Source organism: Grus americana, chromosome Z (genome assembly GCF_028858705.1).
Source record: "Grus americana isolate bGruAme1 chromosome Z, bGruAme1.mat, whole genome shotgun sequence".
NCBI lineage: Eukaryota > Metazoa > Chordata > Aves > Gruiformes > Gruidae > Grus > Grus americana.
The window spans coordinates 80,147,811-80,172,419 of NC_072891.1; the positions used below are offsets into that span (position 1 = coordinate 80,147,811).

Here is a 24,609-nt window from a genome sequence, read left to right on the forward strand (position 1 = left end):
TTCTGGAAGAAGCCCAGCCTGAACTAAATTTATCTAGGGGCTGGAGAAGGGGACTGACAGAAGAGCTGGGCCTTTCCAGAGGCCTGCTGAGAGCTCATGTCTCACCCCCTCATACGGCGAACACGTAAGGGCCGGAGGACGGCCGGGGCCCGACGGAGGACGGCCGGGGCCCGACACACTGCCCTGTCAGCCCCAGCTTCCCGCCAGCGCTGCTGCTGCCACCCTCACGCCACACACAGGTCCCGCCGCGCATGCGCAGCTGCCTCTCCCTGGCCGCCGGCCGCTGCGAGCTCGCATGCGCGGTGGGCGGTGCGGGCGCGCGAGCCGGAGCAGGCGGGAGGAGGAGGGTACGGTATGTGGAGGGCGGCGCGGCGGGGCTGCTCCCTCCCGCCGTCCCCGTCCTGCGCCCCTCACGGGGACCGTCCTTGCGGCTGCGCCCCCCTTCCTCCGTGCGGGGTCGTCGCGGCCTGCCCCGGGCCTCGCCTCGCTTCAGGCGGACGGAGCGCCCTCGCCTCACACCGGGCCCCGCCGCTACCTTACCCCCAGCACAGGGCGCCCGCCTGCCCCGGTGGACATCGCCTGGCCATGGCAGCCCCTCCAGCGGGGAAACAGGGGCGGGGGGGCGAGGGCCGCGGCGCGGGAGCCGTCCCGGAGGGGCGGGAAGGGCTCCGCAGAGCAGGGCGGGCAAGGAGGAGGCCTGGCTGGGGCTTGCCTGGTGCCTGCGGCGCCTGTGGCCGAGTGGGACGGGTTGGTTCAATCTGCTCGTCATTCTTTCTGGGGTAGTTTAAGAAAAGGAAGGGAGTCGGGCTGCACACGTGCCAGCAGCCTATTATTGCTTGACAGCTGCTAATTTCCTAAAGCACGTAGCTCTGTTTAAAACGTATGTGGTAACTGCGCTCTCATTATGTGCACTTAGAATCTCATCTGGACTGGGAAATTGCAGAGACATTTACATTGACATCGAAGTAGCATGAACAGATTAACAAGGGTTTGGATTAACTGGCATTGAAAATAATGTATTTTCCAGTGCTACGTAAATAATTTATGTCATGGCTATACAGAATGATGTTGTGATTTAGGGCCAGATTCTGAAAAATGAACATTGCATGAGGTGCCATGTCCTTTGTATTCCTTTGTTAAGAAAAGGTGTGGTCTAGTTGTAGTAGTTACTGAGTATTTGGTGCTGCAGTGATGCCTGATGTCTATAAACACGTTGAAACAGCTGTATTTATGATACACCCTCTTTGAAAGGGGTAGAAAAGTAAAACTGGCCAGATTCTCTTCAGAGAGTTTTTCTGGTATCTTTAAGGCCCTGGGAGTGAAGCATTCAAGGGGTGGGGAAGGTGCTCACTTGAAGCATGCTATAACCCCTTGAAGCTACATTGTTGAGCCATTGAGTGCTCTGCTGCTGGCATGAGCAGGAACAGTTGCTTTGGCTGTACTCTGATGGCCATCATGTAGGCTCTGGGTCCACAAACACTGAGGTTGTTAAGCTTTTGTGGAGCCGTTCAGTTCTCCAAGGAAAAGGTAGTAGACCCATGAAAGTACCCCACAAGTGTATTCAGGTTTCTGGTCGCGAGTTAGACCGTACTGCTAAGGAAACGTCAAAACTGCAGTACTGTGTCCAGCTCTGGGCTCCCCACTACAAGAAAGACAACGCCATGCTAGAACAAGTCCAGTGAAGGGCCACAAAGATGATTTAAGGGTGTCTGACATGAAGCAAGGCTGAGAGAGCTGGGACTCTTCAGCCTGGAGAAGAGAAAGGTCAATGGGTGTATAAATACCTGATGGGCGGGAGTAAAGAAGATGGAGCCAGACTTTTTTCAGTACTATGCAGTGAAAGTACAAGAGGCAATGAGCACAAACTGATCCATAATTTTGTTCACTTAAACAGAAGAAAAAATACTTACTGCTATGGTAATTGAACACTGGAACAGGTTCCTTAGGGAGGTTGTGGCATCTCCATCCTTGGAGATAATCAAAACCCAACTGGAAATGATCCTGAGCAACCTGCTCTAGTTCAATCTACTGTGAGCTGGGGATTGGACTAGACAATCTCCAGAGGTCCCTTCCAACCTTGGCCAGTCTGTGTATCTACGATTCTCTAATGTACTTGAAGACGTGCCTTTGTTTTACTTAAAGAAACAGTGGGGTTTTTTTCCGCAGTGCTTTGTTACTTTACTATTCAATTGCTGTAAATCTCTGAAAGTTTTTCGTGTTCGTTTCATCTGTCAGTACTAACATTTAGTTTGCTCTGCAGGTGTCCTGTAGCATGGCAGGTGAAGAGGACTTTGTTTTGGAAGAAAAGAAATTCAAGCAGTACTGTGAAGAATTTATTAAACATTCACAGCAGATAGGAGATGGTTGGGAGTGGAGAACTAGCAAGGTAAAATAATCATAGTGTTAATTTTTAGATACACTTGCTGACCTTTTTGAGCTGTTGGCAACCACCACAAGCTGGAACATGCTTTAAGGGGGGTTTGTGACACATGAAATAAATGGCATTTTATATAGCTGGTCCAAGAACAAAGTAGCGCATAGGTGGTTTACATGAGGATTTAGGCCAGTGCATGTATTGAATAGGGTTCATGAATCCAGAAACAGCTGCTGGGATGGCTGAGTGCAACATGTGTAATAAAGCGGTAGGATTACCTGAGGTGATTTTTGTTTTCATCAGAAAATGTCTTTTAAGACATTATGCAGTCTTCATTTTCAGAATTCCCAGTGATGGGAAAACAGTCACAGCTCTTAACAAGCCTTTTGAATGGTTGGCTATGCTTAAAATTGAATTAAAAAAAAGAAAAAAAAAAGCTATTACTTTTACTCTTAACTGCCTAGCGTCATCTTCCAGCCACTGGTAGCTGTACCTTGTCTGCTAAGCTGAGGACCCTTCTTTTATCAGAACTCTCCCTGTTTTGTGACTTAGATTCAGATCAATTCATTCCTTAACCTTGTCAGTGTAAAAGCAAAACATGTTGAGCTCCCTGACTATTTGACGTATTTTCCAATATTTTAATCGTTCTTTTGGATCTCCTCTGAATCCTTTCCAGTATATAAAAATAATTTTTCAGCTGTGGGCAGAACTAGACAACAAATGTTGTATCACTGTGAAATTCAAACCTTCTTACTCTGGACGAGTGCTTGTGATTATATATCCAATGATCACTTTAACCCTTTAAGCTGAAATAGCACATAGTCTTTGTTACAGATGTATGACTTAATATTTTATATTAAAATACATGTTAGTTGCATACAGCAACCAGAAGAATCTATCTGTATTAATGATCAATCCTCATTATTTGCTGCTTCCCCATAACTTTAAAACCTCACTGATAATAATTACGTATTGTTTTTAGGTCATTAATCAAATTTTAAATAGCGCGAGGCCAAGACTAGTCCCACTGGATCCCATTAGAATCACTTCTTCTATGATGATTCCCCATTTTTTAAGTTACATTTGAGATTTGTGAATTAATCATTTTTTCCTCCTTTAGTGTGTGTCAGATTAGTGTGGGATTATTTTGATTTTTTGATTTCTACTTGTGGAATCAACAGTTATCTTATGGAAGTCTGAGCATATCTTGTTACAACTTTTATGGTTATCAACAGAACATCTTTTTAAGTTAGCCTGACGAAATCTATTTTTCTTAAAAAATAACTACGTTTACTGTATAAATTTCTTTATTTACTGAATTCTGTATGACATCTTCTATTATTTTGTTTGGGATGATGTCAAGTTAATAAGTATATAGTTACACAAATTAGCCAGTATATGAAGATGTATTAATATATACTGGCTTTCTTCAAAGTTCTCTGAAATTTCCACAGTGCTTGAAGACTTAAAGAAAATAAGCAGTTCCTACGTACTGATTTAAAAATACCTGATGATAGCCACTTCATGCTAATGTCCTGTTAAACCACTGCTGAAATAAAAATTTTGTAGTAGTTACGGCCTATGGCTACATAATTTGTATTTGTTCTGTAATAACAACAGAAATAACAGAAATATTTTGAATACTTGCTTTTTCTACTTTGAATGCTTCTGTTATTTTCTGTCTAATAATAAATCCACATGGTTCTAGCATTTCTTTTTGCCATGCTTTTTTTTATGTGTTGGCAATGTAGGTTCTCTTGCTTCTCTGACTGGTTTTCAGTAATGGATGGTTTGGGATAGTTCTTCTTAATATTAATATCATTATTGTATTTCTTCTTTCTGCTGTAGAAAATTTAGTGCTGTAGCTTTATTTATTTTTTTTAACTTTAATGGCTTGATTGGTTTCCCATGCTTCCATGAATTTTGGGGAGAAAAATCATGCTTGTACCATTTTGAAATGCAAGAAGTCCCAGAGTAAATGTATGCAGTCATTTCTACTTAAGGAACTGTACATCAGTATTTGTAACCCTTTCATCACAGATGAAACAGAAGTTCAGTAAGAAGCAGGATCTTGGCCTTAGATGCATTCTGTTTAGAAGTTTTTAAAAGAGTGCAAATATTAGCCAAGCATTATAATGCACCCTTTCTTACAGGCAACCATTTTAAACTTCAGATTTCAGTCCAAGGCTATATTTGCGAGGATTTATTCAACAAAGAAAGATGCTCCGAGCCTCTATTGGGAATTTAATACATGGGTCAAAGTTTGAACTTCTGTGAAATAAGAAGCTTTGCTGGAAATAGCAAATGAGATAGATTTTTGTTCTCACATATAAAAAAAGATAGTAAGTGCTTGTTTTTTTTTTAATGGGCCAACTTAGCGACTCTGTGATTTCAGTGTGTGATAAAAACCTGGCCATCAAGACCATCCACTTATAGTATGTAGTCTGGGAAGGAAGCTTTTCATTAACAAGTTGTCTCATTGTCTTTTTGCTTTTTTTACCAATATATGTGTTATGGGTAGTTTGGGGCACGCTTAATTTTGCTGATGTAATGCACTTGGATCCCATTCCTCATTCCATACTCACGTGAATAGACCCATTGATAGCAGTAAGACCACACAAGTAAACGAGGCTTGTAGAACTGTGTTCTTGTGTTCCTGTGTTTTCTGTAGAGATTCAATTTAGATAATGAAATACTCATTGTTTTTGTGGAGCTGACTCTTGTGGCATAAGCTCACATGGCCCAAGCAGAACTCTGTATTTATAGCTGTAAATGAAATGTCCTAAACTATGTTATTTTTATAATCTTCTTTTTTCCCCAGAAGAAAGCTGTAAAAAAAGTCAAGAGCACCTCTATTGTAGGACCTGATGGAGCTAAACTTGGGTGCTGTTGTTAGGCATGGATAGTTAAATCCTGGCCGTGAAGACCGCCCCCCGTTTGCTTTCTGCTTTATGTTTATTTGACATTTAGTTAGGTTAATCTAGGTAATCATATCAAAGGCTGTATCAGTTCACTTTTGCATATGATACTCAGAGGACAGCTGAAGTAGAAATGCACTCCCTTTCCACATTAATGGCATCGAAGTCCTGCTAAAATAATGGTTTATTTATAGAGGCAGAAGTGTGCAAAATACGTAGCACTACAGAGGGTGCAACAGGAGGGTTGCTTCTCTTTCCTGTCACCTCTCCTCTAGCCTTTGACATAGTTATCAAATACAGAGGCTGCTGACTCCACAATTCCAGCTCTCCATAGATATTTTTTCATGGCACTGAAATACTACACAATGCAAAGACTATGGAGCTTGGCTCCTTTCTGCTGACAGGAAGAACTGGTTCAGGGAGGTGAATGCTATATCCAACCCTTCTCTGGCAAAACTCATTGTGCCTTGGGGCATTTTACCTCCCTGGGTGGCTGTAGTTCTTTCTTTGCTGCTCTTAGGGGGATGAATACCAACACAGGTAGCTTCACTGCTGCTGACATTTGTAAGAAGCTCCACAAAGAGAGACTTGAGTGTTGAGAGTGAGAGAAGTGGCTTTTGTATCACCAAGTTAGGCTTAGTTTTTTCTGTCACTGTTGTCCTCTGCATACTTGATTCATCACTGCACAGGATGCAGTTGGTTCTGCAGCCAGGACATCCAGCAAAGTTTGGTGGATTCATGCTCTTGATGAGATCTAGTGAGAAAATGAGGCATGCAGTAGAAAAGTTATGAGCAAGGTAATTCAAGGTAATTGCTCATAGTATGACTCGTGCTTAAAAATAAATAGAGAAAAATACATGTAGAGGGCATTATCTTTTTTTAGATAAGAAGAAAGTAAACAAATAGCCCATAGCAGATTTTGGATTTTTTTTTTTTTATGTTCTACAGTGTCCTTGAAAAGAGAGAACTGGTGTGTCAGAATAAAACCCATGTTGTTTTAAAGGTCAGAATACATGAAAAAAACTGTGTCAGCAATGACAGATTAACGAAAGAGTTAAATTATAGTTAAATTTGCAACCTTGTCAAGCAATTTAATGCTACATTAATGAATTTTGTAGAGAGACTGTTTTGAATAGAATCCTTTTTCATCAGATGTTGTGCATATGCTTTCTGTGTTTGTCTAAAATAAAATGTAATGAAACAGCTAATAAAACCCTGATTTATTTGTTTCGAGATATAAATTCTTAACGTGCAACTACTGTTCTTTGTGTTCTTGCATACTCTTCCTCGCTGTCAGAGTGTATGTTTTTCCAATGATCTGTTATTAAACTTATTCTCTCCTCTTACTTCTAATTAAAAAAAAAAAAGTTTATATATGTGTGCAGATAGTCAAGTCAGGAAGCAGGGAAAGCTCCTGAAACATTCTCCTGCCACTCTGAAATCGCATAAGGGCCTTTTACAGCAGTAGACCATGTGGCCTCGGAAGCAGAATGATAAAAAGGCAACTGGGAGAAGGTACAGCTTTGTGTGCTTTCTCTTACGTTTGACCCTTAGAAGTAATCAAGAGAAGGGAGTGAATTCTGACCACACATAAGTGCTGAAGTGTTTGGTTTTTATTTAGGACTTTAAGAAAGTTAGAGGAGGAGCAGAGCACAAATATACCAATCTACCAAGAATTGGGAAGTTTATACTGGTGGGGTTGCAGTTGTCTTATTCAATTAGTAGCTATATTAAATTTTATTTTTACTGTTCAGGTCTTTGACTTCCTTTAACACGAAGAACTAGTGTAAACTACCTGTGAGAAGATGCTGAAAAGCAATGCGGTCATTGGTGCCTGTAAAAAGACTTGGAGCTTATGCCTAAATGCCATGCTCTGTTTATTTTTTAGAACAGTGATAGTGTTTAGCATTTTGGTTACAGAATTTTTTTCTTGTTTTCTGAACACAGGACCTTGGTGATGGTTATCTTAGTAAAACACACTTCCAAGTAAGAAATAGAAACATCCCACCAGATCTCAAGGAGAAAAACAATGACAACATTGAACAAACGTTATTTACACATGTTGAAGTAAGTACAGATTTTAGACTTTTGTGTTTATAAAATAAATCATGACCAGGACTTTTAAAAATACTATACTATTAAATTAAGCCCCTCCAGAAATATTTCAGATCCTAAATTACCTGTGGCTTTTAATTGTTCTTCTTACAGTTGTTCTCATTTAGGTGTACAGCTATATTGGTGATGAAAATTGTGAGGAAATGGAAAGGTTCCAGCATCTTATGTATATATTTTCCTCATGGAAAGATAATATTTCTTCGCACGTTGATTCACTAACATTAAGGAAACTTTTTTTTTGTGGAACAAGATTAAGCATCAACATTTAGTTATCTTAGAGGTAAATATTAAAAAAACCCCACCTTTGAGGTTAGTAATAATTTCACGTGAAGTTTACTAAGTAAGTTGTGTATAAGAATTTTATACTCAGTGTATACTTTTCTACTGTGGACATAACTTAAAATACTGAGCAGTTTTTTGAAATTGGTGTTGGGAAATAAAATAAATCTGCTGTTCTTAAAGGGGAATCAACTTATTTCTTCCATAAAATGAAAACTATTCATTAAACTCAGGGTGGACTGATCTGAATAATTATTTGTTTGTTTGATTCTGCATTGGACCTCCAGATTATTGACTAATTGAGATCTAAACAGTAGAAATTCACTCCCTTGTTATGTTGTTACCAGAAGTATGGAAAGAAATCTTGGATTATGATTGACTGAAAACAATGTATTCTATATATTATAAACTGTTGAATAGATGGACATGATATATTTTCCAGTTAACGTTTTCTGCAACAGTTCCTTTTCTTTTTTCATAAGCACGGTGTTTTTGGTTTTTTTTCTACAGAGACTCTGGTACAGGGTCTGAAATGAGTATTCTTTTCGCCTGGTTTCTGAAGGAAATGGCAGTTAAAACAATCATGCTGTCTGCTAGCGTGCGATGTAGTAATTTCTACTGATTTTTGAGTTCGCTCACAGGTTTCAACTGTATTTTAAGAAGAGGTAGATATCAAAAAGTATTTGATTCTTAAAAAATTTGTGAAAGCAGACAGCTGGCTAGATGAAAGATGACTTTTACAGGCAGGTAGAAGTCTGATCTTTATGTTCTGTTTGGCTAGTCAGTGCAAGTACAGAGCTGGACTAAAGCAGCACCTTGGTCCCTCAGAGTGCCATGAGGAACAGCTAGAGTTCAAATGACACAAGTAAGCTGGAAACAAGACATGGTTCTGTTACCAATTAGAAAACTCGTTCAATCCACAAAAAAAAAAAAGAAAATTTCACAACCCCATTGCTGATACACCAGCTTTGATACGAATTGGAATCCATAAAATCTTTAGAATCATTACCTTACATTTGTTTGATAAGTACCAATTATAAGCGTAGTACGTAAGTCAACCAAAAAGTAGCTGAAGCATTTTAAGTTCTACTTTAATTTAAATTCTAGTATTTCTTAAAATGAAGGCTAGTATCAATGCTTCAGAGGTTCTTACTTAATTGTCACTACATCAGTGTTTGTATACTTCAGTCCTGACTTGTAAGAACAGATTACTGTTTATATTCAAAATTGCTTTTGATGATTGTGACTTTTTTTTAATAATGAATCGAGTCTTAATTACAGAGTGTTTTTTAAAAGAACATCTTGTAAAAAGCTATTGAGTCCTTCTGGAAAGAACTATCAGCTATAGAAAAAGTGTCAGAACACAAAAAATGCTTCAGAGCCTGTAACATACTGAAACAGAGTCTTTAACATACTGAAATATGATTCCAGGCCAAACTGTATGGTTTATCAAGAGACTAATATTAATAATTAGCTCTTGAAATATTGTGCGAGATTTCTATATTTTGAATTATAGGAATGTCTAGATTGAAATGGACCTTGAACATCAGCTGGTCCTCTTGGAGAAGGAGCCTTTGCTCATGTTGCATACTGGCAGTAAAGATGAAGAATGAAGCAAGAGAAAGGTCTTAGAAAATTGTGTTATAAGACATGAGGTTATGCATAAGAAAAAAATTGAGTTTCCCCTCCAAAATGTTCACTGCCTTCTAGAGATTATGTCAAATTTATATTCTTCATTGAACTGAAGGGTAACCAGGCTGTTAAAGTTATTTAATCTAAAAAATGGGAGAAGCACATCAATAAGTTGGAAGATGAAATTTGCTATGGATACATAAAGTAAAACTATATATTTAACACTAAGGGAAAGATGGAAATGGTGACTGTAGAGGGGATAAGTTTGCTCAAGCACAGCAGTGCATGTGTAAGATGCATGTTCTTTTCCACAGATGTTGAATGTGAGAGTCCTGTTGCAATATTCTAACAGTCTGTTATTTAAATAGGTTTTGTAAAAATACATGTTGCACCCATAAATCACATGGTGTTATGGAGTTACTACAATCTCTTTCAATAAGCTAGTGAAATACATTCTGATGAATAGAGTTCAGCAAATGTTGTGGTCTTGGTAGAACTTGGAAAGGTGTCCCCTGGTTATATGCCTTCAATATTTAACATTTTTTTTCCTTAGAAGATTTATAAATTTTATTTTTATATATTTGAAGTCTAAAGGAGCTCTAGATAAGAATTTTAATTTATTTTGGAAAAATTGTGGCCATTGTCTGATAGTTGCATATTTCACAATTTTCAGAATTACTGTTGTGATATAGATTTTTCTATATTATATCTCTACTATTTGTGTCTTATTGAGATATTTCCATCTGTCAGTAGTCTGATCTTCTCCTTCAAGGTGTGGTAGGAAATACAACACACAGTTTTATGTAAGATAATTAACTAGGAATAGCAAGAAAGAAAACATTAGGAAATTAAGGTCCAAGTAATCCATATCCATTGTTAGGAACAACCAGTGTTGACAAAAAGACCAGGAAAAAAATGCGCTGCGGTATATGATGGGGCATAAGAGGCTGCAAGATTTTCCTCTCCTGTTCCTGGGAATCCAGTTCAGAGATTACAAAAAGAACGTTAGTTGTGGCAGACAGGGTGAAAATTAGAAGGCAAATTTTTGAAACTGGAGGGAAATACTTGAAAGTTATCCATATTGAGGATATAACTCCTATTTAAGTAATTGAGCCGAAGGCACATCAGGGAAGAGATGATGTTGAATAAATCAGTGAATATATCCTGTTGTAGCAAAGAGTACAGTTATGACATTGAAACTGCAGAGAAGCAAAGTTATTACTGTTCTGTTCATTTTTAATCTGTGAAGAGATACTGAAATACAACGATACAGTGCATAAAATGCACAGAATAGCTGAAGTAACTTTATTCAAATAATCAATTATCAGTTATCACAGTACAAAAAAAAAAAAGTGCTAATCTTATGGGATCTCCAGGGAACCTGATCAGATTATCTGAAAAGTTTATTTCAGCTCATTGGTCATATGGACAGTTAAAGTTTCCAACTTTCCATCTCATTGTCTGATATCTAAATATTTCGAGTCTTCCTGGTGATGGAGTGATGAATAACTATGTATTCTGGTCTTTTCTACAGAGCAGTCTGTATTATGTGGTGTGTTTGGTTCCATTTACACAAGTTGTGTTTTCATCTGAAAACCAAGAATAAAATTCTGTGTGGGTTTCTTTCTGCTTATTTTAGAGATCTGCAATATAGAGCTTGTCACTGAAATCTTTGTTTCAGCCTGAGAAGGTAAAAAAGCATTTTTGGGTATAAATCAATCAACGTATTTTATGTGTCTTCTCTAGGAGAAGATGAGTCCAAAAGTGTCTGGTTTTCTTCGCTCATGATCAAGGGAAGTTAGATGGTTAACTTGGATGTAGATGTCTGCATTCCGTCATGTGAATGCCATACAACAAAATATGGATCTAAGCTCATTAAGAGCAGTTGTAATTTTTGCTGGTGACTTCACTGAGGCTGAGATTTCACTTTGACGGTAAAACTTATACTTAGTTGAGGACTGTATTTTGTGAAGTAGCAACTCAAAAAAAAAAAAAAAAGAAGAATAAAAGTATTTAAGGATAAACTGTTGGAGCAACTGACATTGACTCATTGACTTAAGCTTTGATTGAAGTCCTTACATTGAGACCGGCATGCTTGTGCAGTGGAACGCTGTGGCCTTTGTGGTACTGGGGGTCAGAAGAGGCATTCACAGTCACTGCATGTAATGGATCTGTGTGTGCTGGTATGCCAAAGTACCACCCTTTTTTGGGATATGGTGGTGTGAGTTGCTGTATTCCAGCTCCTATTGGAACTTTTTACTTGCAGAGAGGTTTCTGTATTGAAGGTACGGTGAGATGCGGAGGATCAGCTGATTGACAGTAAGTTGCTGTAATCGGAGGCAGCCTGCACTGTAGGACCAGCAAGAATACAGCAGAAGTTAAGAACAGGTTTGGGAACCACTGTGCTGTACCGCAGCAAGTTGTCATGTTATCTAGTATGAAGCAGGTTTTCCATTTTCTGGAACTCCAAGGTTTCTGCCATGCACATAATAGTTAATTGATGGTTTCTTCAGCGCATTGGCAAGCCTGCAGAATTCAGGCTATCTCCTTCTTATCCTTTCACATGTCAGTGAACCTTTGATATCTGCTAGTTTCCAGACATAGTCTTGCTAGTTCCTGAGCTGTCCTAGGCAGTAGAGGAATTACCTTAGGAACTCATGTGAGGGTGTTGGAAGCTATGGGAAAGCTCACAGCTCTAAGTGGGTACGGTATAAGCGTCATGAGTTGGATTTTATTCTTTATATTGAAATGACCCTTAACACAAGCTTAGATGAAGTTAAATGTAAAAAAGGATTTATGCTCACATAAATGCACTGACTCCGTAAAGGTAAAGTTTCTGGAGACAGGTATGCTTAAATGCTAATACTTGCTTAGAGTGGTTCCAGAAAGTTTCTGTCTTTGTACTTGGCAGTAACTGAGTTGTCAAGCTGTTTATCTAACCAGGTGCCTGGGGATCCTGTTTTATGCAGACCCTGTCTTTCCGTTTGCCATCTTACTAGAAAAGGATTGAAAATGTTCCTTTGGAATACCATTCTCTGATTTCTATGGATTTAGTTTAATCAAGATGGGTTTTTTTAACACCCAGATTAGTATACAGAAACTACTAATGACGTTGTGACTAACCATAAACAAACTTTTGACTGATTTTGGGGAGGATACCCTTCTAACCAGCAAGATTGGACTCAGTCCTTAGGGTATGAGGATTTACGAGCATTTATGAAGAGTTTATAAATCTGTTAGAGTATCTTCCAATAGAGTAAAAATAGCATGAGATGCAAAGCAAGGAACTAATATAAACACACAGTGCCATTTGAAAATTTTTAAGTTGCAATTTTGTTCTGGTTAATTTTTTATTGAATCAGTTGTTGTCTTTCTATCCTGTCCTGACTTTATGCCAGATGAGTGTCATCTATACTTTTCTGCAGACAGCATAAATCTTGTGTAACCACCATACTGTGTTCTGGCTAATTCAACCACAGTCTTCAGTTTATATTCTTTCTTGATCCAAATCAAATCTGTCCTGCCAAGACATCTGTCAGGGTCTGTATCAATGAACATGGAATTGTGTTTTCTTTTGTGTAACTCTTTTTTTTTTTTTTTAATGTGGAAACATGTTTCAAATATTTCTATATTGACAACCTTACCTTACCGAAATTTATAAACATGATTCAAGTAAGTGGTTCATCACAAGCTCTTCACTGAGACTAGATACAATGATGACCAGCTGTGGGTGGTAGTATGTTTGATGAACTTAACCCGAGCTTGGTTTTGAGGGATATTGTGGCACTGGTGTCTGGACTGTGTGAGGCAGTAGATTCTGCTTCCACTGAAACCGGAATCTTACCCTTCTATATTTGTGGGGTTTTTTTTCCTATTTCAATCATCCTTCTTTTTTTCCAGTCTTAGTAAATCACAGTGAACAGAATGTTTTTTCCTCCCTATGATTGAAACTATTTAAATGCTACAAAGTCGTATTTTACTTACTTTATTATAAACCCAGGTAGCCAACTGCACTGAAACGATGCCTTTCATTCTAGAGTTTAGTATTTACCATCAGCTGTATCCAACTCCAGCTTTTAAGTCCTATGTGGACGCATTTTAAGCAAGGACAGAGCAATTACATATATTACTATGTGAATTGTTCATAAGGTGAAAAATACTGTGCAAAATTCAAAATGAAGATAGTACTGCTGCCTCAAAGAGCTTATATTTCAAAAGAGTAAAGTAGGAAAATCTGGATTCACTTTATGCATTCTTTTTGTTTGTTATTCAAATAGCTCAAGGGAAGCAATAACTTGGAGTAATAATTCTCTGTGTGTGGTTTGTCTCAATTCTTCTGGGTATTGCAGAAGAAGTGAGTCAGCATGGAACCATTTCTGAAGCTACAGCCATTGCTACTTTATAAAGGAGTGGGCAGGTTGGGAATGTTGAAGGTCTGTTAATACCTGATGTTGCCTTTGGAAAATGAGCACTGAGCTTCACAAACATGTTGATTAAGTTACGTATTTACTTTTATGTGGACTCCACCTTTGCTGGCAGATGTTCATTAGTGTTAGTGAAGATCTGTCTGATGGAGGATGTGGGAACAAGTCTGACATCAGTACCATGTGATTTGCTGTTCAGCTGTGCTGTTTAGTTTATAACAACCAGAAAATTACAATTCTTAGTAATTATTAATCATTTTTTCTCTAAACAAATCCAGTATTTTTAGAATTAAGAACAACTCCTTTTTTTGTGCAAAAGTAAATAAGATGAACTCAGTGTAAACATTTGCATAACCACAGTATTTGTTGGATGGTTCAAAAATGTGAATTGAAAACCCAGCAAACAGTACTTAAGGAGAAAAATGTAAATACATTTAATGGAATCCAGCACTCACTGCAGAAAATGATGAAAGGACCTTAGTAAAGAGGGAGAAGATCAAGTATTGCATACTCACCTAAAACATCAGTTTGTAATGAATGATCCGAGCTTAAGAGCAGTGCAGTTGCTGAGAAACAGGTGAGTTTACCCCTAGCCTTTTCCATAGTTTCCCTGTTGCTCTGAGAAGGGAAGTAAATCATGCTGTGTTTGTATTAACCCAAAATACGTTCCCTTGAAAAACTAATGTGGGAAGTTTTGGTAGCTTTGATAGGAAGGAAGTACTCTAATTTCAGTTTATCTCGGATCTACTCAGACCCTTTTCATCACGCTTGGCTTCCTATTCCAATTCCATTTGGTCTCCTGGGAGTGAGTTCTTTGGTGCTGCTGCCCACAGTCTTACTAGTCAGCCTTAACTGGGCCACAGTACATGTTTGTGCCCCATAATTCTATATTAGCCAGGCCAGTGTTTGGCCCCATCTTCCAAATTGCCTTCATGCTTCATTGTCTAGCATATGTACCAGAAACCTTTTCAAATGCCAGGTCACAGAAAGGAAACCCAAATTGTTGACATAAACCTGTAAAAAAAAAAATCAAGAAACTACTTACTCTAAGGAGATCTAAAGTGTGTTGCAAAATGCAGTGAAGATGCTTGTGATTTTGCTTAAAAATGTATTAATCTGAAAATGGAATTAGTCTTTATTAAACCACAAGAAAATATTCTGATGTGGATTTTATTAACTGTGTTCTGCATGAAAAGGCTTGGCAGAAGAATGACATTGTTTAGAAATATCAAGGCTGGAAGAAACTTCGGTGTAGGAATTACACCCCTTCCTTGAGCTGGAGAGACCTCAATAAAGGAAGAATGCTGTGGTGACAAAAGTCATTTCAATCCCAGATATGTCCTGCTTCTGGACTCCCTTACTGATGGGATGTCTCAGTCTTCATGGAAGAGGCTAAATGCTTCTGCTCCTATAAAGTTTGGGAGACATGGGAAGTTTTTCTCTCCCACGCACAGACCTTTGTAGATCATTTTCTGTGTGTCACTTTGGTATCCTGGCAAATCTTGCTAACAGTAGTTGCGTTTAGTTTTCAACAGCTTTGATGACATGCTGTTGGCTTGACTATCACTGTGGGTGGTGGGACTCTGATCTTAATTCTCTTATACATTCTTTGATTGCTGTTCTGTTTAACCCAGTAGGATATGCTTAATAAGTTTTCACAAACCTTAGAAATTATATCAAAGCAAATATATAAACTAATTATGAAGCTTTTGGGAGAAGTGAAGCAGCACATTGTATGACTTCCAAAAGTGATTTCTTTTCAGTTTAGATGTTAGTGTACAGTCATCTCAAGTTTTTATCTCCTATCTTACTATTCAGAATTGTCACTTAATATTAGCAAATAAATGCTACATCAAACACAGAAAAAGATGCTCTAATTCAGATTTGGTAACTGAATGTGACAGTTCAGTTAGAGTTGCCATGGTAGAAGACATGGTGTAATCCCAGCATAATGTCTTCCTTCTGCAGTAAATAAACTTCCATTTCCTATGGAGCACACATTGAGACTGTGTTAAGTGAGGATGTTTTTCCCAGAATCTGAATTCCGAGAGACTAGTAATACCACTGACAAAATCATTCATAAGCTCCCTCATTTGGCCTGGTGATCTTGTATTATAGATATTAAAAAGAAGTATTTTTATTTTATTTCCATTTAGTGCATTTTTTCATGACATCTAGAAAGTTGTTTTGAAGAATTTATATGGGTGGTTTTAGTGCATCTAGACAAAAAGAAAATCCAGACTGAAGTCTTTAAAATTTTAATTCTTCAAGTTAAAATTTAATTAAATAATTTTAAAGTGTGATTTAATTTCATAAATGTACAATGTGCCTTTTTAAATGTGTGCCTTTTTCATAAATTAAGGAATTATTATGAGATTGTAAAAAATAATTTTTAAAAGTTGTGCCTGAGTGAACTTCAACAGCAGTTGTCTTTGCCCTGTAAATTATGCTGACTAATTTACCTTAAAACCGTGTGTAATTGCATATACAGCAGAAGTATCAGAGATACGTAGGACACACATTCAGATAGTTACCTACCTGGCCTGTGTGTCTCCCCTCTCAATTTGCTAGGTTAATGTCTTTTTTTACAAGGCTTGGTGACTTTTGCATCAAATGTTTTGATAACCGCATGCTTGACATGCCTTGATATCTGGACAAAACATCCAACCTCTACTGTTTTGTCAGTGGAAGGGCTTGTCATAAATTAGAATCTGTTTTTCTGTTTTCAATTTAAAAATATTACTGTAGTAGTCTCAATAAGAAAAACTGTTATAACCATAGACATTTCTTGCTTGTTGTGTTACTATTAAAAAAAAAAGTTCACGATACAGTGATTTGTTGTTACAGTGTGTTGTTCACCCCCCTTTTTTTTTCCCCTCCAAAAAAAGTTCAAAATGAGTGGAAAAGATACTGAAGTGATGGGTGTATCTGCTGTTCTTGTGGTGGCATATATGGCCATACCGTGACATCCTATTATATTATTAAATGTATTAAAACTAATGTGCGTTGTAACATAGTACCATTGTGGCATTTCCTAAGCAGTGCTGTACTTGGGGATAAGAGGAATGAAGAGTTTGGGGTGAGCATATCAGTAAGATATAATGACTCTTTGTCACGTATGAGCAAATAGATACCAAGCACTTCTCTAGTTAAACCTCCAAAACTAGCAGGAGTTAAAAGAGGCCGTACACTACAGTGTTTTTACTCACTACAGCTCATAAATGGGAAGAAATGTGGTTAAAAGCTGACTAGAATGCATGAAAGACCCATGTGTTACTCTGAATTTTACTCACAGTTTGCTTTATCTCTAAATTGCGTGCATTTTCATATATGAAAGACTATACACTTTAGGATTCAGTACAACACGTGATACATAATGGTGGTAGACATTCAAAATTGATTAATTACTGAGATATGCAAAATGCAAAAGGATTATGGTCCAAGCATGTACACTGAAGCTGACGGTAATGTTAAATATAATAGAAGATTATTAAAATTCTTGCATGCCTAAAACCAGTTCTTCATGTGTGTTTGGAATAATCTGGCTTTAAGAAAGTAGAGGGAAGGGATTTTTGAGCAACAGAAATACTTTTGAAATTGGTACAGAATTATAATTTGGTTTGGTCAGTGTAGGGTATTGAGATGTAAGAGAGCCACCCAAATCATGAGTAGCATTTTGGAAAGCTGGGTTTTAAAGTGTGCTTTGTGCTCCTATGTTTATCCTAAGTTAGCAATGGTGGCAAACAGGGACAGGAGTGAAGGAGAACGAGCCTTGCTCCCAGCACTCCGGGTGGCATTGCTGCACTGGCACATTGGGCGGTGTATGCTGTGCCAGGTGTAGATTAGTTTGCTCCTTCCCAGAGTGGTGAGGGAGTCCTGAGGGAGATTGCAACATCCTAATCATAATTTCAGCATTTGGCTGCTCGAGGGGCAGTCTGATGATGCACTGCCCTAACTCAGGGCAGAGCATTGTCTTTTTGTCCAGACTGTATTTTTCAAATGTTTATGACATTAGCTCACAAACAAGAAACATGACACTACAGTATTTGTCAATACTGTTTTACCACAAAGGGAACAAAATCACAATCTAGTCAATTGTTAGCATTTTACTTTTTATGGTGAACCTCACAATACTTCATGTTGCTAGTCTCACATATATGCCTTCCTTTGTTTCTTTTAAATTAAATTGTACTGGTACAGTATTATGCTCTAATTTTCTAGGGACAACGCTCATCGGTATTGGAGCAATACTCTTATTTTGGCCAAGTGTCTGTATTTTGTAGCAGCGTTATATGATTTGTCTTTCAGTGTCTTTGGATGATTTGCCTGCAACACACGGGTCATGTTGGCTTGAAGTGAGTATCGCAGATTTAGGACCTTAGAGTGAGCAGTGGCAAAATGGCCAAACTTCCACATGTTGCTGCTTTGTGGAAAATTCCAACGTTAAAAAGCTTACGGATTGCTTGTTCTATTTGTTTCTGAAAATTATTTTACTTCTCTTAAGAAGATTCTTAAGTAATGGCCCCTTTTGCGGTGTTAAATTTTATAGCCTGGACTGCAGTTCAGCAGAAAATCAAGAGGATTGTTCTGTGGGAGGTGGGGAGCAGGGGAATGCCAGACCTGACTCCATCCCTTGGGCTGTTGGGGTTAGACCACCTTCACTTATACCACTGAAACTTTAAATATATCAGAAACGTAAGCAGCAAATTATCTTGAATGAAGAAGAGTTTGCCGTCTTTAAACGTGCTTGTTAGTGCTGTTATTACAAAGTCAGGCCACATAATTGTGATCCTAGCTTCCAGTTTGTTTACCCACCTTAAGATTCACTAATCATTGTTATTGTTCATTTAACCGTGCGATCTAACTGTGAGTTTTGTTTCCTCCCTAACACCATTTCACCATCATCTCTGAACTGTTCACATGGGTCACTCTTGAGATACATGGGACAATCCTTTTCTCCCCTTTGTTACAAAGAACAATTATTTCCTACTCTGGAAAGAGACACAGTCCCATACTTTTTTTCCTGCATGCTAAATCTTTCTATGCCACAAATCCTATTTGTTAGTCTTACTAATTAAGAAACAGCCACTGCTAGTTTTATATTAATATTGTAAAGATAGAGATTTAACTATTTTTGAGGTCAGAATGTGATGTTCCTCAAGGACACTGTAGAGTTATAGTGTGTAATCAGTGTGTGATTTTGAGGTTTAGTCCTTCCTAGATATAAGTAGCATTGAGGTTGATTGAGATTTAGGAGCTTCTGCTGCAGGAAAATATGTTCTAGAGATACAAAATATTTTGTTGTGAATAATAACAATAATTTACCTTTCCTCATACAGACATACACACAGTGAGGAGACACTGCTTTCTTACCTTTTAGGAGTTGAGTCTTAGTATATGTCCTTTAAAAATGTAGCTATGAAAATAAGACTTTTTTTCATGCTGGACTGGTACTCAACATGATGCTACTAGAGTAGAGTGTTAAAATTTGGTACTAATGTGCTTATGAACACCTCAATTTCAAAATTACTTTTCTAGTTTACAGCAGAAATGAATTTGTTTCTGTGAATTTGTATGAGATACAGGTGTTTTCCTGAATGAGCAAGACAATGTATCTTTAATACATAGCAGGTATTTTTACTTGAATTCTGCTCGTTGATGTTGTGTAATCTTTCTGCCTTGGTTTGCCAGGGACTCGTTCAGACATCGCTTAGACATGCTTATTGACAATTTAAATGAGACTCTCACTTCTGCTGTATGCAAGATACCGAAAGCACATTCTGAGCAAAGGAAACATTGTTTAAATGTTCATATATGTTTGGGGACAGGAAAATATACTGCTTAGCATAAACGGATGTCTGTAACCGGGAGTAGCTCAATGGGTAGCTTACTCATGATGATCTGTGGTGGTAGCAATGATGATAAGTAATTTCAATTGACTCAAACATCTTTTATCATTTTGCTCTGAATTCTGGAGGAAGACATAATGTCATACGCTAAATAAGATTTAAGTTTGCTTTCTGAAGAAGAAAACAATAAAGTGTAAAAACTCCTTGGGATCATGAGATAGGCATTTCTGTGGGTAAGTGATAAACTAAGATGCAGGAAGACAGACGGCTCCAGTATAGAAGAGAGAAAGCTGTGGCTTGTAAGAGGCGAAAGACTTGTGCTGTGAATAATAGGTCATACTTTATAACGTAAGCTTTGTGTCCATCTAGTGATTTTTGTAATACGACCGTTAGTGTTTATTTCCATCTATATTTTGTATTTTTCCCTGTTTGATAGCTTGCCAATAGAATTTCTTTCCCAGACATCTGAACCTAGCTTGCAGACTGACAAGGAACAAAAAAACACCTTCAGAGGAAAGCATATTAAAAAGCTTAGAAATCACCAGAAAGCGTTAACGGCTCTGTTGGCTGTTACACAATGGGATGCAGGAATTGCAATAATGTTCTTCTTCCATCTGGTGCCTGCAAACTTGCTGTTTTCAGAGGCATTCGTTGCTGTAGCAAACTGTTCACTTACTCATTCATGTGTGGCTGCCCGTTATGCTTTGGAAAGGACTTGGGTTGAAATCGGCTCAATTCTTTGTTACAAAAGTGCTCAGTGTCAAACGTACTACAAGATTATGTCAGTCCAAATGCAAATATCATGAAAATTCAAAGCATCTTCCCATGTTGCATGTATTTGGAATGTACTGTGAAGGTGTAGTCCCAGGAGTGAGGATCTTGACTGACAATACTCAAAGGAAAATCATGCAGTATCTGTGCCAAAATGTCTGTCTTAGACTGAAATTTCAATTTCTGTTTTAAATTTCCTGGCTTATGTTAGCTAACATTCCAGCCTCAAAATTCCTTCTTTTCTTAGAATCTCTGTAGTTATTTTCTTTGTTACATCTGGACTGGTTAATTTTCAGAATTGTGAGGTACCTACTGACTGGAAGGAAGGTGTCACTCTGAGGGGGAACAATAGTTTTGTGAACTAAAGGATGGGGAAGAGCTGGATCTGGCGCTTTTTGCTCTCAGTAGCAAAAGGAGACAACTTTATTTGGGAATGTATTTCCTCATTTCTGTATATTGGTTGTCAGTTGGGGCAATATTGCTGTTGCCAGTTTTGTCACTTTACTGCAGAACGGGGACCATCTTAGGTTCTCATGAGGAATATTTCGAGGAAACACGGGCAGGTTTAGTATTTACAGTATTTACAGGAAAAGCCTCAAGGTTCTGTCAGAAGGATAACGACTGAAGACAGAGAAAGGACACTTACTTTTGCCAGATCAAGAGATAAAGGAGTTGATATGTAATTCCTGAGCACAAACCAGTTAAAAATATCCAACTGTTGGTCCTTCCTGAACACCTGAAATAACCATATTCATATGGCAAGAGTTTTTGATCATGTTCATAGCAAGACAGGCTTGCCACGTTAGCCTTCACCTGTTTTATGTTCTGTTCTCCCAGAATATAAATTAATCTCTTCAGTCCCACAATAGTGAGCAGGTGAATTAACTTATTAATAGTTTTTGTGAAAGCATCATAGGATTTCCTAGCATTCTGCCTATTTTAGTTAAATGTCATATAATAATATGCATTTATGTAAATCTTGTTTTCAAAAAGTGTGAGCAACAAGGGGGTGAATTGAGACTACATGGGAAACGTTCATTTTGGCATATGGAAGCTTTTAGGTGCTTTACTATGTAACTTTGTCTTTTTCACCCCTTTCTTGAAGGATTTGGTGTTCTCTGTATCGATGTAACTAGGATAGTTGTTTATGGAATTTGTCACTGTGTGTTGTATACCCGTGTGCTGCACGTGCAGTGACTGAATTAGTAACAGCTAGTTGCTGGACTGGAGAACCCTTGTGAAGAAGGAACAGTTTATAGCAGCTGGAACACCACTGATGTTCGTTTACTATTGATATGGTATTTGTGGGAGAAAAAAAATCAGTATTTCATGGAAAGGAAAAGGCTCAATTAAGGGAAACCCATTTAGTCTTATAGCTAATGAGAGAAGTTTGAAGGAATAAGCTGTAATTGGTAGGATGGCAGCAGTGCACAAAAAATTTGGGAAGGTGTAAACACTGTACAGATATATAGCATCACAATCTGTGCAGTAAATGTGCTTATAAAAGTTTCTTTAAAATTGCACTGTGTGTTCTCCTATACAGTTTTAAAATGTTCACATCCTGGCCACTTTTTACAATTTGTTATTATTATAAGCTGATAACATTCATATTTCCATTTCAAACAATCAGCTACTGTGTTACAAGATTTCAAAATAAATAAATGAAACTTTGTATAAAGTGTGGTTTATGCTAAGGTCTTCTCTTAAGGCTTTCAGAATCAAGGACATTTAGGACGAAAGCATACCTCCTATAGGCAGTAATATGGGAAATATGTAATATGTAGTATGGTTGTGAGTAACCATTTTGTGACTGCTTTCCTTCAGAAATGATCTGAAGAGGTCATACTGTCTGTCTGCCACTTCACCACAATGTACTTTTGAAGTTGTTTGCCAAGATCAGTCACATCTGGCAGAGGTTATTCATATTCTGAAGATGATAAGTTCATAACAAGCTTTGCAATACCAGTCAGTGAGATGGAGAAGAAAATTGCTGGTGGTAACTCACCACCCTGGGTTGATTTCCACCCAGGGATGAAGAAAAGGGGAGGGATGGAAGCCATAGTGAGAGCCTGAGATTTATTTAGCCTGTGTCTACATGAGTGCTGTGATTCAGAGCAATAGTGTAGTTTTAGAGCAAAGCCCTAAACTGTCCCCACTTTCCATGAGTTGGTTGGTTTGGTGCACGTGAACTAGATTACTTTTGGCGGAAACTAAACTAGGAGATCTGTTCCAGGTACATACTGCATGGGCACCAGCTCCTAATGGTGGTATAAGGGTCCAGACCAATGACTGATTTTTATGCACAGCTTTGAACCCTAAGAACAAGGTTAAACATTGGAAAAATGAGAATGCAAAAGGTCTGCAAGAGTTAGCAAGGTATAATACTATCCTTTGGATTGTATTAGAAAAACTGTTTTGATCTGATTTTCTGTGAAGTGTGTTTCTGTCTCTGCCTTTGCCTCTACTCAGAAATTCTTCCATCAGTGGAATGAAGTTAACCACATTTGAACAAGGTAGAGGTTTTTAAAGATAATTAAGCTCCTGTAAATTTTATGGAATTAAATGGCTGAGTGGAGGACAGAGACCATAAAAGTTCTCTGCCTGAGGGAAAAGTTGCAACATGTGCTGATAACTTACTATGTGCCAGAGAACCCACATGAGAAAGACCATATAAATGTCCAGCTGAAGGAAAAGCCCCGTCCTTCCTTGGACCTAAAACTCAGTTGACCACAAGATGCAAATCTGAAGGAAAGAAAAATCAGACAAAACATTTCAAAATAATTCAAGGTAATTCTGAGTGTACAATATTTAACAAGCAACACGATGAGCAATTTCAAAATGTTTTGTCATGTGGATTTGATGCAATATGAAAAAACAAACATGAGCTGATTAAAGAACTATGCTTACATAAACAAAAGATTGTATTTTGTGGTATTGAATTTTTTCCCCCTCTTTCCTCAAGTACCTATGCTTTGGGAAGACAGAGAGTGCATTTGACTAACTATGAGTAAAGTCTCCTGATGGGCAGCCTTGTAACCCTGTCAGAATATGCTGGGTACATGGATGTTAAAACAGTGCATTCTTCGGTGAAGCCCAGCATACCTTTAGTTGATACAACATCTGTCCCTGTGAATGGAAGATTTGAATGTCTGTAAATAGTAAAACTGTGCTGAAATGAACCTTTCTGGTAGCATTTTTGATCCTACATTATATAGATATTCAGGACTTGCTAAGTCTGTCCTAAATTTCTGGACATACACGATCCTATCCAAAGTTGCTGTGTGTGTGTGTGTGGTACTCACTTAAGTCCATAATCTATACAGCAAACCCAGTGATTCCACCAAGCTTTATTACCCAGTTCTTCATATATTAAAATTCTTAACACTTCCAGGGAAAACATTGGACTTACTGTGCAGGCACTGCATAGTGCTAGGCATCTCTCATGCTTACGATAGATGGCCATCTTTGAAAGCAAGATGGAAATACTCTTTTTTAATTCAGTATGAGGTATACTTACTTTCCCTGTCTTTTTGCATATTTGAAGATTTTTTTTTTTTTTCCTGGTTGATTTCATAATTTTATAACAATAGTATTGCATGGGCATTGATTGCTGTAGCAGATTTCAGAGCAAGGATATATTAAAATTATATCCAGTTTTCACAGAAGTTAATGTGAGGACTCACTGTATTGTGAACTGTGTCTAATTCTGCTTTACAGGTAACAGTAGCCAGACATGCAAGGCTTTTTAATATCCAAGTTTTTGAATCAAAGTGAATCATTAAGGTATGATGAAGTAAAGGTATTTCTAAATCATGTTTTCAAACACTGGAGCTACTCTAACCCTCTGTTATAACCTTCTGAAATAACCTGACCATCAGTGATCTAGACAAGGTATTTTTTGCCACTGCTAATGAGATTTGTTGTATTAGACTATTTACTGCTCTGTGTAGTTCTCCAGGTTTTCCACCTCTTCTACTAATTTTCTTTCTCTCTGCATGAAAAGAGCATTCTGCTGCCACAGTAGAGTCTCATTACATTTTATTTCAAACCCATGTCTAGAAATACCTCTAAAAATAGCTAGACTTCAATGTCCTTTTTTTAAAGTCTTCTTTCTGAAAACTGCCCAGTTGCTGGTGTGATGAAAATATTGGTAAAAAGGAAGAAATAGAATAATATCACAAGTGGGGTTGTTATTGATGTCTTTCAGTTAATGCACTTCATTATCTTCAATTGAAATCCCTGTTGTA

At 37.9% G+C, this 24,609-nt stretch overlaps 1 protein-coding gene across 5 annotated transcripts in view; it reads left to right on the forward strand.

Annotated features, from left to right (window-relative positions):
- Positions 1 to 291: 291 nt before the first annotated feature.
- ATG10 (autophagy related 10) overlaps positions 292 to 24,609 on the forward strand; it is an 87,854-nt gene continuing 63,536 nt past the window's right edge. For 3 of the 5 annotated variants that reach the window (XR_008574742.1, XM_054810801.1, XM_054810802.1), the window contains exons 1-3: positions 369 to 747; positions 2,261 to 2,386; positions 7,240 to 7,359. Coding sequence is in view for 4 of the 5 variants with exons in the window: in XM_054810801.1 (XP_054666776.1) it covers positions 586 to 747; positions 2,261 to 2,386; positions 7,240 to 7,359 (408 nt within the window). In the remaining variant the exon portion in view is untranslated. The other 2 variants (XM_054810803.1, XM_054810804.1) reach the window with 2 other exon arrangements.